The sequence below is a fragment of the Rattus norvegicus genome, chromosome 3 (genome assembly GCF_036323735.1).
Source record: "Rattus norvegicus strain BN/NHsdMcwi chromosome 3, GRCr8, whole genome shotgun sequence".
NCBI classification, from domain to species: Eukaryota; Metazoa; Chordata; class Mammalia; order Rodentia; family Muridae; genus Rattus; species Rattus norvegicus.
The window spans coordinates 170989345-171005712 of NC_086021.1; the positions used below are offsets into that span (position 1 = coordinate 170989345).

The following is a 16368-nucleotide window of genomic DNA, read 5'->3' on the forward strand; positions in this document are numbered from 1 at the left end:
CCCCTATGACTTTGGGACATTATATAATGGAGGCATTTAATATCAATTACACGAGAAAAATCAGAAGGGTTACAGCAGTAGAAGGCTGCTGTAAGTTTCTTCATGGTTTAAAAAAATCATCCTGGCTGCATTGTTAAGAACAGCACGCAGAGGCTAGGGTTGAAGCAGAGAACTAAATAACTGCTCACCTAGTCCACACCGATGATCAACGTGGCTGAAACCAGAGAGCCAGCAGAAGGTGGGAGCATGCAGTGGGGTAGGGGTAGGTTGTTCAATGTCTCGGTGCTACTATACTGAAGGCAGAGCTAAGAGATTATGCTGATGAATCAACTGTAGGGGGTGAGCTAAACCTTTGCTTGGTACAAAGCCAGGTGTACCAATTACAGACAACATAACATGAAGGGGGTCCCTAGTGCTGTACAATCCAGAGTCTCAGCCTGACAGAAGTGAAGCGTCAAGGATTTTGGCTTGAGTCACTAATAAAACATGGGTGCTACTAATTAAGATAGAGAAGACAGTGGGGTAAGGGATGTTGGTGTTGGTTGAGTGATGATGACCACCTCTTTCTGTTTGGGATGTTTTACACCAAAGAACCAGAGCAATCTAAGTGAGGGTGTTGAGCTGGCAGGTCAATAAATCATTCTGGAGGGCTGGGGAGAGGTCTGGCCTGGAGACATCAATTAGAAAAATTATTAGCTTGCATGTGGATTGTAAAGCCATGGGATCAGAAATAATTAGGTTAAATAAATGGACCCACAGTCAGCATTCTGTGGCCCTTGATACATATCCAACTAATGGCTTGCCTTTGTAAATAAAATTGTATTGAAAAATCGTCATACCTAATCATGTATATATTGTTGCTGGATACTTTTGTGCAGCAGCAGCAAAATCAAATAGCTGCCAAGGAGATCTACATAGTCTACAAAGCCCGTGTCCTAGGTCTGCCCAGCCCTTGGCACAGAAATGACTGGAGTCTCAAAACTGTAAGCCAATAAAGTTGAGATGTTTAAAGGAAATCTATGAGACAAAGGGGGTTCCAGAGAGAGAGAGAGAGAGAGAGAGAGAGAGAGAGAAAGAGAGAGAGAGGGGGGGAGGGAGAGAGAGAGAGAGAGAGAGAGAGAGAGAGAGAGAGAGAGAGAGAGACCTAAAAATGTGTGATAATCCAGAAACTAAGTGGAAAAGGGAGAATTAAAAAAGAGGGTAAAACAGCCAACCATGCCCAATTCTGACAGCTGCTAAATAAAAGTTGACCCCAAGAATACTGATGGTTGTATTTATTTAAGATTCTAGGAGTGATGATTAATCTCAATCATTAACTTGGTGAGATCTAGAACCACCGAGGTGATGGACCTCCGGATGTCCCTGTGGGAGATCATCTTGAATCAGGTTAATTGAGGTAGGGAGATCTGGCTACTGTGGGAGACATTATTCCCTGGGCCAAGGTCTTGGACTGTATACAAATGAGAAAATGAATGGATTCCTGACAGTGGATGTAATGTAACCCAAGGCTCTGCTCTGCTCTGACGTGTCTGCCATGATGGATTATGACCTAGGTGTGCGAACCAAACTTGTCTCTTGAGTCGCTTTTGCCACTGTATTTTTATCACAGTGAAAAACGTAAGTAAACAGGTGATTTCAGAGGAACCAGATGGGAGACGTGGTGCAGACTGGAGTGCCTTGGTTGGGTGTGATCAAGAAATTCAGAATGGGAAGACGGACATATGGGAAAGAGTGGATGGAATGGTAGCTGCAAGAGAAGGTAAGACTGGGGAATCCTGCTTCTGTCTTTCTAACGATGATGGAATGAAGTGTCTGGGTAAAGTGCAATGATCACTTAGAGAGAGAAACATTGCTGCAGGGTAGACAGTAGGGTATCACCAGAATAATGACTTCCATTAGGCAAAGGGAAGTAGGATTTGGCACATTAAGTATAGAAATTGGTCTTCACTTAGAAAACAAATACTTTATCCCCAGAAACAGGACGGAAGACTGAATATGTGGGCATTCCATGCATTGTAGGGGTCAAGGAGAATGAAATGTCTTCCATTTCCTTAGTATTATAGGCAACAAGGTTATCTGTGTGTGGTGGCAGTATAGAGGTGGTGATAGGGATCTAAGAATGAGATAATTATTCTGCAGAAGAGTAGAAAGAATGAAATAACCAGAGAAACAGGAGACACTTTTCCATGAGTGCTGCTGACTTCAGTTAGAGGAACTGGGAGTGTGTATGTGGTCAGCTACGCAAGGAGGGTCCTGGATAGGCATACAATTTCATGGAACACTGTTGCTGTGTATCAAAATGAGAACTGGACTCAGATGCTGAGAAGAGTTGTTAAGACAGGGACTGGACCAACAACTGACCAGTAACATGAGAGGGCAGGCAGAGAGTAGACAGGTCCATTGCAGTGGGGTTGAAGTTTTCTAGCTACAGAACATGGAGGCATAAAACAGAAGGTCATGGTCAAGTTGACATGTAATCTGGATTAAGTAATAGCCAGAGGCTATCTCAAAGTTATCCTTGCCACAGTGAGGAGAAATTACACATAACTCTTTGGCCTGACTTTTTCCAGTCAAGAGTTATATTCTCTGTCTGATGCTGGCTCCACTTAGCACAGCTGAGTGTTTCATTTACGGGCATGTGTGGAATAGATCTCTAGAACATATTTTTTCTTTATTCTTAAGAACTTTGTCAATGTATACCATGAAATACAACCACACTCTTGCTTTCCTGCACCCAACTTTTCCCATACTCCCTATCGTGGGCTCCTTAGAGTTTCAAACCTGCTACCTCCACTTCTGTCTTTTCTCCTTCCTCCTCTCTATCCATTTTGCCACCATGTGGATATAGTACCTTGGGAAGCCTAGCAGGGGCCACACCTTCAGAGGAGAATGAGCATCCTCCCTGTATCAGCTACGAACTGCTAAAAGCACTTTTGTGAGAGATGTGTCCTAGAGGGCACCACTACTCCTGGTAATGCCAGAATTTTAGCTAGCTTGATGATGTGTAGAGAACCCCAACTGCTGCGAATTCATGAGTATGATGGGCATGTCACGTCTAGAAGATAGCGTAACACACTGTTCCTTCTCATCCTTTGGTTCTTATATTCTCTCTGACTCTTCCTCGATGTTCCCTGAGCCTTGGTGGGAATGGAGGGGTAGCTTGGGTAGTAATGGTGACAAAGATGTCCTGTTTAGGGGTGAGCACTCAGTTTCCTAGTCCCTTTGACCAAATATGCACCCCTGCATTGACCGCTGCCCACTGTGTGCAGCATGTCTTAGAAGCCTGCTGGTACCATTGGCCCATCTTACATGTGAGGGGAGACTCATATGTTGAGGATAGGCATAACTTAAAAAGTTGTCCTACCAAGGGGAGAAAGAGCTGGATACTACACATCCTCCTGCCTCCAAGCACCAGCTCCTCTCTGCCATCACCTTGTGGATTTGTACTCTGGAGGCTGGAAGGTGACTATATCTGCCAGGTGTCATGGCCATGGTCAAGTGTCTCAGCCCCAGGCCACGGCTCTTCCCTCCCACCTCATTACTGCTTTTGTAGGTGAGAATGTCCTTTACAATGGAGGAGGGTGACTTTCATTTGATGAAGCAGCATCTCTCTCTCCTCTCATAAAAAGCTCCGCTGTGCTGAAAGACTTCTTGTCACATCTTCTAAACCTGTGCCTCCCTCCATTCTTTTTTTTAATTTAATTCCGTATAATTCTTTAATGAACCCACACTTTCCTTGTCCACAATTTCATTTCTTCTTCTGTCATGGCATGGGACTTTCTATCCTATTGACAGAGTTCTACAACAAAGGTTAATTACTTTATAATTTCATTCTCTTAAAAAAAAAGCACACTAAAATTGCTAATTTTAACTGTGCTTCTTGTCAGTGGGTTCATGTAAATTCACTATAATTAAAGCAGATGTTTTCTTAAGCTTTCAAGTCAGGTGGTAATTTAAGGGGGATTTTCATTTCAACAGGAAGAAGAACAGATTGTTGTCAAGGAAGCTTTTCCATTCCTTGCTTCTTTCCCTCCCTTTCTGTCTCCTTCTCATCTTGTCTGCCCCATGGTCTCTCCTCCTCTCTTTTCCCTTCGATTCTTCATGTAGATGTCTGCAAAACGGGTTCACCCTGAAGAATTTAGAAGGCAGGAATTGAAAAACATAAAAGTTGTATATGGGAAAGTTTGGAGCCATGGGCTAGGACCTGAGGCTCCTCCATTCCTCATCCTGGCCACATCTTCACCCCTTCATTTAGGGCGTCTCACTGGCTGCTTGTCTGGTAGGTTGTTCCTTATACAGAGGCCAGGAACTAACTTAAAACTCAAACTGCTTAGCAAAGACATCAGCAAACACCAGTGCATGTAAGCAAAACTTACAGAGCGTTAGGTTTAAAACAAATGACTGAGATGACTATTTCTCATGTCAAAGTGGACCTGGCTGCCAAGCTCATCCAGCGTCCTTCAATGCCTACTCATTACAGGGTATAGCAGGCATACTCTGCCCCCTACCCTAAACATCTCCAGCCCAGAGCTGGGCTGTCCTTCCCCCACAGACCCTTCTCTATATAATCCAGACAATTTTGGTTACCTGCTTTTTCATTTTACCCTTATCTTCCTGGCCTCCTTGTCTGACTACCCTTCTCCCCACTCCTCTTTCCTCACATGGGCCAGCTCAGTGTGGTCATGTCTACTCAGGACTCTTCCAGATGTCCCTGCCTCTGGCTGTGCTCTCCCTTTTATCTACAGTAAACTTTCTCCTCTGTCATACCTAGGAACAGTCATGTCCTTTCCTTTTCAATATTCAATCACAGAGAAAAGTTGGACCTACTCCTTTTTTTTCTAGTTTTATTAGAGGAAAATAATTTCTTCCAGATGAGTCCTCATAGCTCAAGACATCAACTGTAATCTTTACTTGAGGAAGATACTGCTATGCTACTAAATATTTTGCCACAAGCTATCTAGGGAGAAAATAATAACTTGTTTTCTAATTTCCATGGTATGAATTTTCCAACCACAGTTGACTTCAAGCAGTGAGTATGTTATTGAACTTGGAGGCAAGAAGAGCTACCCACAACGGTCAGCTTTAGCGAGCCAGGACAAGTGAGCTTTGATTGTACCTAAAGGACCCATGCAAACACCCAGCTTATGAAATGGTATCCATTTACGAACACTGGGATCATGGGAGGGGCATGGACTTTGGTGTCAGGTACTCATTCATTAGCCTATTCCCTGAGTCCAATGGTGTGTGAGCACACATTATAGGCCACCATTCCTCCTCTTACTAGATAGTCCCATCAGGGACTAAATCAAAATGAAGTCTCTGTCTTTGCCAAGCTTATATTCCCGGGGGGCGGGTATAAAGGGAAAGGAAGAGGGAGGGAGAGGGTGTAAAGGGAAAGGAAGAGGGGGAGGGGAGGGGGAGGGGGAGGAGAAGAGGGAGAGATTAAGCTATGTAAAGTATGATATAGAGACAGAGAAAGCTGAGAGAAGCATGTTTGAGGGGCTTCAGCCAGCTCTGGGCTTTCATAACACGTGGTCAGGGGAAGCCACATAGGCAATATTTAGAAATGTTTGAATTCCTCACCTGATCAACCACGGCAACCAGACCTGCGTGGTGTTTGGCAATAGACGACAGGAGCAGGAGTATGAGCACAAAGCCTTACTCACTGTGGGCCCAGGGAAAACGTAACTACCTTTCTGCCCATCGCTCACAATACTGCACGGCCATCTTTATCCTCCCTGCAGTGCATTGAGCTGAGATGAACCGAGGCCGTTAGGACCTCTTAGGGTGCATATTACTTTATCCTCATGGTCTGACTTTGCATTGTATTACATATGCCCTGTTGTTATTTCCTATTCCACTTTCCCTCCTTGCAGGCCTTAGGTGCCACCTCTTATTAGTGCAGATGTACCTTCCTATCTCCAGTAACACACAGCCCCCTCCTGGCTTACCGTAACCTAAGGAAGCAGGTGAGTTCGGCTCATTAGAACTGTGCACAAAGTTAAGGCACTGAACCACCGTAATTTTCCTTACATGAAAGCATTTGAGTTTAAGCCTGTTTTGCCACATTGGGATAATATACTTATTATATGCGGTTAAACATATTAAACATCAATTTTGTTAATATACTTTATATTGTTATTTATTATAATCAATTACAGTTTTATGTATTGTTAAAATTACATTCCCGCATTATACAATAGGGGAAATACTGCTTGTTCTTTCATATTTGGTGTGAAGATTAAATCAGTACACGTTGCTTGTAAAAATGAAAAGTGACAGGCCTTCTCCGAAGAACTTAATTGATTGTGCATTTACCCTTTGACTTCAGCAATCCTATCGTGAAGAATTTCCCTGAAGATACATTTCCACAGACACCTAACAACATATACACCGGGCTGTTTGCTGCAGTGGGGCTACAGTGTGCCTCTTTATAACAAGCAGCCAATCAAGCAGCAAACATGACACCTGAAATGGAGGGACACAAGATGACCTAGATGAGAAAAAGTAGGTCATGGTGAATAACTGAAACAGTCACCACTGGACACAGGCACACCTATCCGCACAGACACGAAGCACCGGGACACTATTAGCAGAATGGGTAATTTCTGGTATGGACTGTTTTCTGGAACACAAAGTGAACACAAACATGGGCAAAGTATACATTATTACGTATTTTAAATATGAAATATATCAAGGGAAAATGAGTTATAGAATGTGGAAGGCTCTGGGCTCAGTGGATTTGTGGGGAGGACTAAGGGAGGGAGGAAGAAGAGGGAGGAAGGAGAAGAGGGAGGAAGGAGGAGGAGAAAGTAGAAGGGTGGGGAGGAGGAGAAAGAGGAAAAGATTATTCACTTTTTTACTAAATAAACTCTATAAAATAGAAATAAAAGATAATTTAAAAGTTAAACATAAATAAAGTTCGCAACCCTCATAGAAGAAGTTTGTTTTTGTGGGTGATGAACATATAATTGGTCCAGACCCAGAAAACAAGTGCTCGGCAGGGTACCCAGCCCCAGCTGATGTATCGACAGTCAACCCCTATGCCTACGGTTCGGAAAATACATGGCAGAGCAGGCAGAGAGTATTTAAGAGTCAGAGGACCAGGACACCTGATGTGGAATAGTGTCTTCTATATATGACAGGAAGCCGCAGCCATGACAACTCAATAACCTGTACAATGACAGTACCAACTGACATGCCAACAGGATGGAGAAATCTTATAAGGCTCCTCCCCTAGGAGCTACAGTCAATGAATGGCTGGAGAGAGTGGGGAGCGAATCAGTCTTCTGCAGCGATGAGTCTCCTAATTGGGTACCCGATATAAAGTAGTCAGGCCTAAACACATATACATGTACCATATAAACAACACTAAATAGAAAGTAAATGACGAAATGTGGTATTTTGTGCTTAAAACGTCACTCTTTCAGGTCTGCGCTGAAGAACACAAATACTGTGACAGTTATTTCTGAGAATGAATCTTTTTTTAAAAAAAAACACATACAATTTGACTTTCTAATGAAGCACCTAATTTGCATGTCAGAAGCAGGAGTAGCACTTATTTTTCAAAACATGGCATCAGGAAAACCTTAAGGTTAAAATAGCCTTAGTGGGCTAGTGAATGATAAGATCACATAGATGGAAACTCCGAATGTTTGAACGTAAAATTTTGAGTGTACATCCTCTGCAGGGCACAGCTTAGGGCAAAGGGATGAAAATACTCTGCCTAGGTTAGTAGGGTCACTGTTCGCTGGTGGGTTGGTACACTTCGAGGTAGTGGGAATGAATAAATAAGTGGATATGGAGAGCCCAGGGTCCTCACTGTTGGAATACAGTGTGGGATGTGCAGAAGTTTCTAGAGGTCTTAGGATTCGATCACAATGGGCTCGTGAGTTAAATAGGTAAATTATATTCTCTACCTCTTTCTTCCTGGAGCAGCTAGAGGCATTGCTGTTCCATTGAACATATCCAAGGCCTGCCTTAGAGCCCAGAGACTACTACTTGTAGAAGCAAGCAGGAATTTTCGGCAAAGTCATGACCTTAACTTCTTGGGCAGGAGCATTACAGACAGTCTGGAACATTGCATCATGCCTGAAGCAAGGATGACTAGCAAGGATATATCAAAAGGGCCTCCTAGAACTTACATGACCGTTGTTAAGACGCAACGAGAAACACACAGTACTACCTTTTAACATTTGAATGGAAAAAAAAGTCTCCCATCCTGTTTTTTTCATACAGAGTTATGTTTAATGACAGACGAAATATGAGATGAACTGTTGGTATATATATATATATATATATATATATATATATATATATATATTTTAGTAACTCTTTTTATTTATTTTTTTTAACTTGAGTATTTCTTATTTACATTTCGAGTGTTATTCCCTTTCCCAGTTTCCGGGCCAACATCCCCCTAATCCCTCCCCCTCCCCTTCATTATGAGTGTTCCCCTCCCCATCCTCCCTCCATTGCCACCCTCCCCCCAACAATCACGTTCAGTCTTAGCAGGACCCAGGGCTTCCCCTTCCACTGGTGCTCTTACTAGGATATTCATTGCTACCTATGAGGTCAGAGTCCAGGGTCAGTCCATGTATAGTCTTTAGGTAGTGGCTTAGTCCCTGGAAGCTCTGGTTGCTTGGCATTGTTGTACATATGGTGTCTTGAGCCCCTTCAAGCTCTTCCAGTCCTTTCTCTGATTCCTTCAACGGGGGTCCTGTTCTCAGTTCAGTGGTTTGCTGCTGGCATTCGCCTCTGTATTTGTTGTATTCTTGCTGTGTCTCTCAATCTTTTCAGCTTGAAGGGATTTTTTTCTAGCTATGGCCAAGACAACCTGATCACTCAAGAAAATAAGGATACTGATGGAGCTTAGTACACTGATTTAAAACATGGTTGTGAATTACTCAGAATCCTAGACACAGAGAGGAAGATGAGAGACTGCCTCTCTGTGAAGAAACACGTTAGTCAGAAAGTATAGGCAAAATGCCAGACTTTAAAGTGCCAGCATAGCAACTGATTTTAGGTAAAGCTTATGAGGAAGGGCTAAAGTCATTGACCAAAGATTTGGAATGATGGTAGAACACTTACATCATCTCAAAGCATCACAAAAGGGGAAATGTATCAAGAGGGAAACATATTTATGTGCTTATATCTGGCATATGTATTTATATGTGCTATGTATATATATTTATGCTTTGTTTATAATATAGTAGTGTTTTTCATGTTAATTAACTACGTGTGACATCATGACAAAGGAGCTCCCAGAACTTACATGACCCTTGGCAAGATGCAATGAGAAATACACAGTACTATCTTTTAATGCTTTAATGGAAAACTGTTTTCTATTCTGGTTTTATCATATAGAACTAAGTTTAGCATTAGAAGAACTGTGAAATGAACAGTTTGTTGGGCTATTTTTAATCACATTACTTACTTATTTCATTTATATAAGCATATGCATATGTATATGTGTGGATGTGAGTGCCTGTGTGTATCCGTGCATGTGCTTGTATGTACCATGGCATGAAAGTAGAGGTCAGAGGACCACTTTCCAGGGTCTGTTCTCTCCTTCTGCTTTGTGGATCTCAGGGATCAGACCTTGGGTTGGGAAACTGGGCGGCAATGCCTTTACCCACTACACCATTTTGGTGGCCCATGTTGAGTCATTTTAAGGAAATGCTAACTTTCTTATATGTTGTGTAATATTGCTGATATATATTAGAATATCTTTACTCTTCAGATAAGCACACTGAAGAGATATTTCTATTAATTCTTCAAGAAATTTATATAAGCATACAATGTATTTTGATATATTCATTCCCACTCCTCCCCATAACTCCTCCCATATCCACTACACCACCTTTCCACCCTGTCCCAACTTCATGTCCTACGCTTTGCACCTCCTAGGACTTCTTACATTACATTTCCACAGGCATAGCTGTAGTTTGGCTAAAGGTGACGACATAAAGATCTGAGATATTTGTAAAGGACAGAAAATTAAAAGTCCAGTTAATTTCTTTTTATCAACAGCCATTTTCCTGATAGAGACAAGTGTCTCAGAACTTCTCTTTCTAGTCAACAATTATTCTGCAGACCTTCACAGATATTGGGGTACTAAAATGACTGATCCTGAAAACTCCCCCAATATCTAGGTTCTGAGGGCAGGTGAGAACAACATGACGTCAGTGAGCCCAATCTTGGAGGTTGCTCTCTGGTTCTCAGAAGGGAGTTTTGGGAATGCATCAGTATCCCACTCCAACCTTGGTGTCCTCTCAAGGTGGATTAGTTTCTAAGAGAAGGAGAAAATGCTTTCTCCCTCTAAGAAGTAGGGAACCTGCCCCTGACCTTCGGAGATTGTCCACAGCACTCTTGATGCCTACTTTAGTCCAAGCTACTCAAGAGTCTGAGTCTGGTGGATGGCTTCAGCCAGAAGTTTAAGACTAACCCGGCAACATATTAAGACAATGTACCAACACACAAAAACAAATGCAAACTGCCAAAGACTATCCATACCCACTGAAACCCTCCAGAAGTTTCTGAGCTATGGCCTCAGAAGAGCTACAGACCAAGGAAGGGTGTCTTGCATGCTGGTGTCTTTAATATGATAATGTCCACACATCTCCTGAAGCAGGGACTGATGTTTTATTAATGGTGTTTACTCTAAATTTAATTTCAAAGCACTGCTGTTCCCACATTGTTTTGATAAAGGCTTTGTGGTTTATTTATTTTCCTCTTGGTGGTAAAAAAAAATGAGAAAGAGAGAAGAGAAAACATAGCTTAAAGCTAGAACTTGGGACTTGCTGTGGATGGAGGCCATTCTCCCAGGGCAGCTCAAAGGGGCCGTGTGAACACTTGAGAAGGGCTTGCTCCGAGTTGCTCCTTGGCTAGATCAAGATGGTTTGTCAACAAAGGCTCCTCCCCGTTAGCACTAGGTGTAGCTTGGTGTGGTAACCACTCCCTGCCACCACCCTGCTTCTCCAGTCAGGATCCAGGTGTGCTGCTAGTCCTTTAGGATGTGCAGTATACTTTTTGAAACAGTGCAATGGTTGGGGAGAGTATGGAGAAAAGTACCACGACATCTCAGTGGCAGAGTGGTTTGTACCAGAGGATTTCTTGTTAGAACTTCTTTTGTTTCTCCTGTTACTTCTTGAAAATGTAGTGGCTATGGTTATTGAAAACTTATTACTGGGTCTCAGGCCATTTTTTAAACCATCTACCATCCTCTTTAATATGCACAATAAACCCCAAAGTACTATTAACATCAAGTCCATTTTATGGGTGGGAAAATCAATGTCAAGAGATTAAAGAGGGGATCCCAGGCATACCGGCCCCGAGACTCTACCTTTTCTATCTGCTAGAGGTAGGGGCTCTGTATTTCTGAACTAATGGGACCAGACATAGGAGAAGCTGCAGCTCCCTTGCTTGGCTTGGGACATCTGTGACACAAATTCACCCTGTAGAGCTCTCCTTGCAGCTGACTAGAAATTGTAACCTGGCTTTCTCCACTGTCTTACTTGTCATTCCTGATCTAGCTCTCCTTAATCGCTTGCACACAAATCTACATTGAGTCAGATGCTAGAGCCATAAACAGCCAGGCCAAGGAGAAGCCTAAAACACACAGAGAGACAAGAGTTTCTTAGGTATGTTTTAGAAATCACAAATTCTATTCTACACAAGACAGCTACTGGATGGAGTTGCATGCAGATTGTCCGAGAACCCTGGGTAGAAATAGCCGAGAAGTTTGAGGCAGGAAAACTTATACAGAAAGTAAAATGTAAGCGAAGTCTTGGAATAGCAATAGAAAAGTCTGTCCTGCACAGATGAAGGGAGACGTCAGTCTAAAGAAGGAATAGCATAGGCAAGGAGTAATATGCGTGCTATCACAAAAATCTCTGCCTCCTAGCATCCTCTAGGTAGGAGACATGTTCAAAGATGCAGTGTGAGATACAGACTCTGTCGAGCCTTATAGGGTTGGAGGTGGGGTGGAGTGAGGGGATGTGGGGTGGAGCGGGGATTGATAGGGGAAGTAGGGGCGGTAACATGGTATGGAGGGATGTGGGATGGTGGGGGGAGGCGGGGTGGTTTGGGAGGAATTCCTGGTTGATTTTCTAGTCTCTCTCCCTTGAGCTGCAAGGTGTAGCTCACTGAAAAGGGGAACACAGGCAGATAAGTCAGCATAGACGAGAACATTCCTTCATTTTTTGATACGAGGTATTTGAGATGCCTGTGGGACATCCTGCTGGATAATCAACTTTGAGCTCATTCCCTGCGCACACTGAGCCTTACGCTACTCTATGCTTTCTTCTTTTTCATTTGTGCTGAATCAAGTTGTCTGATTTTCAATCTTGACATGTTTAAACAATATGATAAAGACCCTTTCCAGGAGGCATCTGAAGAGTTAAGGCTTGGGTAGAGAGAGTAATAGAACAGGAGGGGAGAATTGGGGTGTGTGGGGTCACCATGAGCACATATTCATGACTGAGCTGTCACTGTTTATGAAAACAAAACCTTATTCTGGAAATGCACGATACACAATCTGCAGGGTCCCTTTGTGGGGACATTTAAAATAGTGGGGAGCTTGAGAATAGTGGCGAGACCAAAGACAAAGGATAGAGGATAAAGGTTGGATGGATCAGTAGAGTGCTTCCTCTGTAAAACTGGGGACCTGATTCAGATCCCCGGCATCAAATAGCAACCAAGTATGGCAGAGCACGTCTGTATCCTCTGTCCTAAGAATGCCTCAGTACAAAGATCTTTGAGGCTCAATAACTACCCAATTTAGTCAAATCAGTGATTCCCAAATCCAAAGAGAGACCATCTCAAAAAGGCAGATGGGAAAAAATGGAGAAGACACTTGGAACAATAACCTATAGCCTCCATGTGAATGCACACACATGGTCATATACATGTATTATATGTACACACACACATGCATGCACGCACGCATACACACACACACACAAGCATATGGACAAAAAATAAAACCCTCCTCACTTACTGGCACAACCCACAGGCATACTTAACCTTCTCCATTCCCATAAACTGGCCTCCCTCACTCACCATCCTCCTCAGTCTGAACCACCAACTCCTCACTCTCCATCCGGCCCTCAGGGTTGGACAGTAGCAGCCTCAGTCTGATGGTCATGAAGGGCCGCAGACCCCGCAGGGTATAGTGGGATGAGGTCTGGATCACCTCTTCGGCCTCATACTGCTGCTGGTTGAACACGTACTGGTACTGCACTGTGAGGTTGTAGCTGTGGCAGCGGGTCACTGCATAGCCAAAGGGCTCCCACTGCAGGGTCAGCTGTCGAGCCCGAATGTCCACAATCTCCACATTCTGAGGGCCATGCACAGGATCTGTAAAATACACACAAGATACAGGAGTTTTAAGGAGGCTGCAGGAAGAGGGTGGATGTTGTTGCTTCTTCCCCACGCTCTCCCGTGACTTTTGCCACCTGCAGTCTAATTAACAGGAAGGCTTTTTGAAATCAATGTCTTTTTCTTATTTAAGCACACATGTCTAAGAGAAAACAAAATACATAGGGTGGAAATTTGTCATATTTCCTTCATAATAAAGTATGTCAGCCATAAAAATATAAAATTCTTAGCTGAATGGTGATGGTGCACCTTTAATCCCAGAACTTGGGAGGTAGAGGCAAGTGTGTCTCTGAGTTCAAAGCCAGCCTGGCCTATAGAGAGAGTTATGAAACAGCCTGAACTACACAGAGAAGCCTGTCTCAAAAACTGATAGATAGATAGATAGATAGATAGATAGATAGATAGATAGATAGATAGATAGATAGATAGATGGATGGGTGGGTGGGTGGGTGGGTGGGTGGGTGGGTGGGTGGATGGATGGATGGATGGATGGATGGGTTGGTGGGTGAGTGGATGGATGGGTGGGTGGGTGGGTGATTGGATGGATGGATAGATGGATGGATGGATGGATGGATGGGGTTGGGCAGGCAGATGGACAGATAGACAGACAGACAGACATAAAATTTCTTAGTTTCTTAGGGCTTCACTAAAGTGCCACTGAGGATTATTTTGGGAGCTACGAGCTGCACAGGCTTCTGAAATGGGCTGCTGGAGTTCTCTCCTGCCTTCTGGCCTAACTCAGTTACAACCTTTCTCCCTGTAATTGAGGTTCCCCTCCTTTCCTCCTATCCAGCAGCACAACCTGGAACAGTGGTTACATCATGAGCAGATGTCCAACCTCCAATCCATCTGGATGATTACAACGGCCCATGAACTTGGCCTTTGGATTCAGCCCTCACTTTCACCTACAACGGGGCAGTATATCATTTCCTAACATTCTGCAGCAGTTCTTGGTCCTGTCCTGACCACATCCTCTGTGAACAACATCTTCCACTCCTCAGTATCGCAACACTGTCCCCAATCCCCCTTACTTACCAATCTTTGTCCCAGTCCCCCATATGTAGGAACAACCATGTCTTACTTCATAATCCGTGCATCGATATTTATGCCTTGCATGAGGTAAAGAGGCGACTTTTGTACAAAACTCATTAAAACAAGAATAGTGATGATAGAGGTCTGAATGGCATTTAATCCCATGCTACTTGAAGGCCATTATCAAGTTATGCCATGTCTTTGAGTCTACTTTTTATTTAATTTGTGAATCGGTGATAATAAGAGCTAACCCAACTGCAGGAGAGGGTAAAGCCGGATGAATTATCCGGAGCCATTAGAGGTGCACCTGGAACTTAATAAGCACGTCACATGTAATAGCTGGGGGTTTATTTGTTTTATAGCAATAGGAAGAGCAATAAGTATAATCATCCTTCAGATGCTATACACAACCCAAATGTCTTATAAACGGCAGTTCTGGGTAGAATCATTATGCACTCTGATAGACCAGGATACTGTCACCTCTCCAGGCCTTGAGTTCCCAGAGCTGTTAGAGTATCGCTGCCTCTCGACCAAGGCACCAACAGGAATGACTATCAGTGAGGGCTTTTGATGCTTAGCTGAGGCCCCTTGTTTACCACGATGTGGGAAGTGTAGCTATATAATTGAGCTTTGCCAAGGAGCACATTTTATAATGGTGTCAGAGAGGAGGAGGAGGCATCCCCAAACTGTGCACATAGGTGGCTCTGGCCTCTTTTCAAGTGAGGAACTGGCCTTCTTACAGCTCCACTATCCATGGTGCAGGGTCTTTTGTGCAAAAGAAAGAATCCCGGAAGCAAGTGTGACTTTGCAAAAGTGACATTGGACGAGTTGCTCAGAGCCTGTTATGCTGAATCTATGTACAATGAAAGATCAACATGTGTGCAACTCATAGTTACGGGCTATGACCAGACATGGCCACTGTTACATAGCTAGGTGTCTCTGGGTGTCCCAGTCTGCAGTAAGTATAGGGGTACAGGCATAGTGATGGAGAAGACTTCCTGTCTGGCAAATGTTAGCATCGCCTCTACCCTTTGTCCAGCAGTGATTTTTCTATCTGTAGAGATTCCAGAAGTCTGTTGGTATATACACCCGAGTAGAACCTTTCCAACATCCTTCCACTGGGAACTTCTTCAAAACCAATACTCCAAACCCAGGGAGATAGTCATCTCCTGGGGCCCTCTCCTTCTCTCATTAGGAAGTTAGAGTACAGATATTTAATACTCAGTTAAGGCTACGGACACATTTTTGTTAAACATCTTAAATATACTCCATGTGGAATATGAGTTTTGAGATGTCCAGTATGGCCCAAAAGCACAAATAAAGCACCATCAATGGAACACCATCCAGGAAGTACTTGTTTTACTTCCGGTAACATGACACTGGGAGGGAGGGCCTGTCTCATTTGACAAATTGAGGGTTACAGATGTCTAGGAGTTTGTATAAAGTAAAAAGTCTAGCAAGTGACCAAATGAAGCTTTGAATTGGTATAGCTCTGACTCCATATCTAGCTTGCTTAAGGAGGTTTAAAAAAAAAAGGTCTGGAACAGAGACATTGAAGGGATGGCTGCTGGGCTTGATAAATGGCAAAACTCCCAAGGAGGCATCTGAAGAACCCTCTCTAGAGCAAGCCAAAGTTCCAAGGGATGGAATGATTGTCTTCGGGCCACACAGGGAGAGGCAGGGCTGAGATTCACAGTCTGAGAAAGTCCCAACCCTTTTTCTTTCTTATGATACCATTGGAAGCTGAGGTCAGACTAGGAGCATGAACATGAGATAGGCCACAGACATCAGGAATTTGGGAGCGACCTAAAGAAATCCTATGGAAAAACAAAAATTGTAACACAAAAATTGCTTTGCTCTTAGGAGCCTTGGACCTGCCCCCAAAGGGACAAAGTTGGGACTTAATGCTAAGCTGAACATTGGCCTAGCTCCAATCCCCACTCTCTATTTTTTGCA

The 16368-nt window shown here is 43.4% G+C and overlaps 1 protein-coding gene across 19 annotated transcripts in view; it reads right to left on the reverse strand.

Moving 5' to 3' along the window:
- The window catches only part of Ptprt (protein tyrosine phosphatase, receptor type, T), a 1098700-nt gene that overhangs the window by 380352 nt on the left and 701980 nt on the right, over positions 1-16368 (reverse strand). For 18 of the 19 annotated variants that reach the window (NM_001402009.1, XM_039105540.2, XM_039105536.2 and 15 more), the window contains 1 exon segment: positions 13063-13359. In NM_001402009.1, the coding sequence (NP_001388938.1) occupies positions 13063-13359 (297 nt within the window). 19 annotated transcript variants of the gene reach the window in all.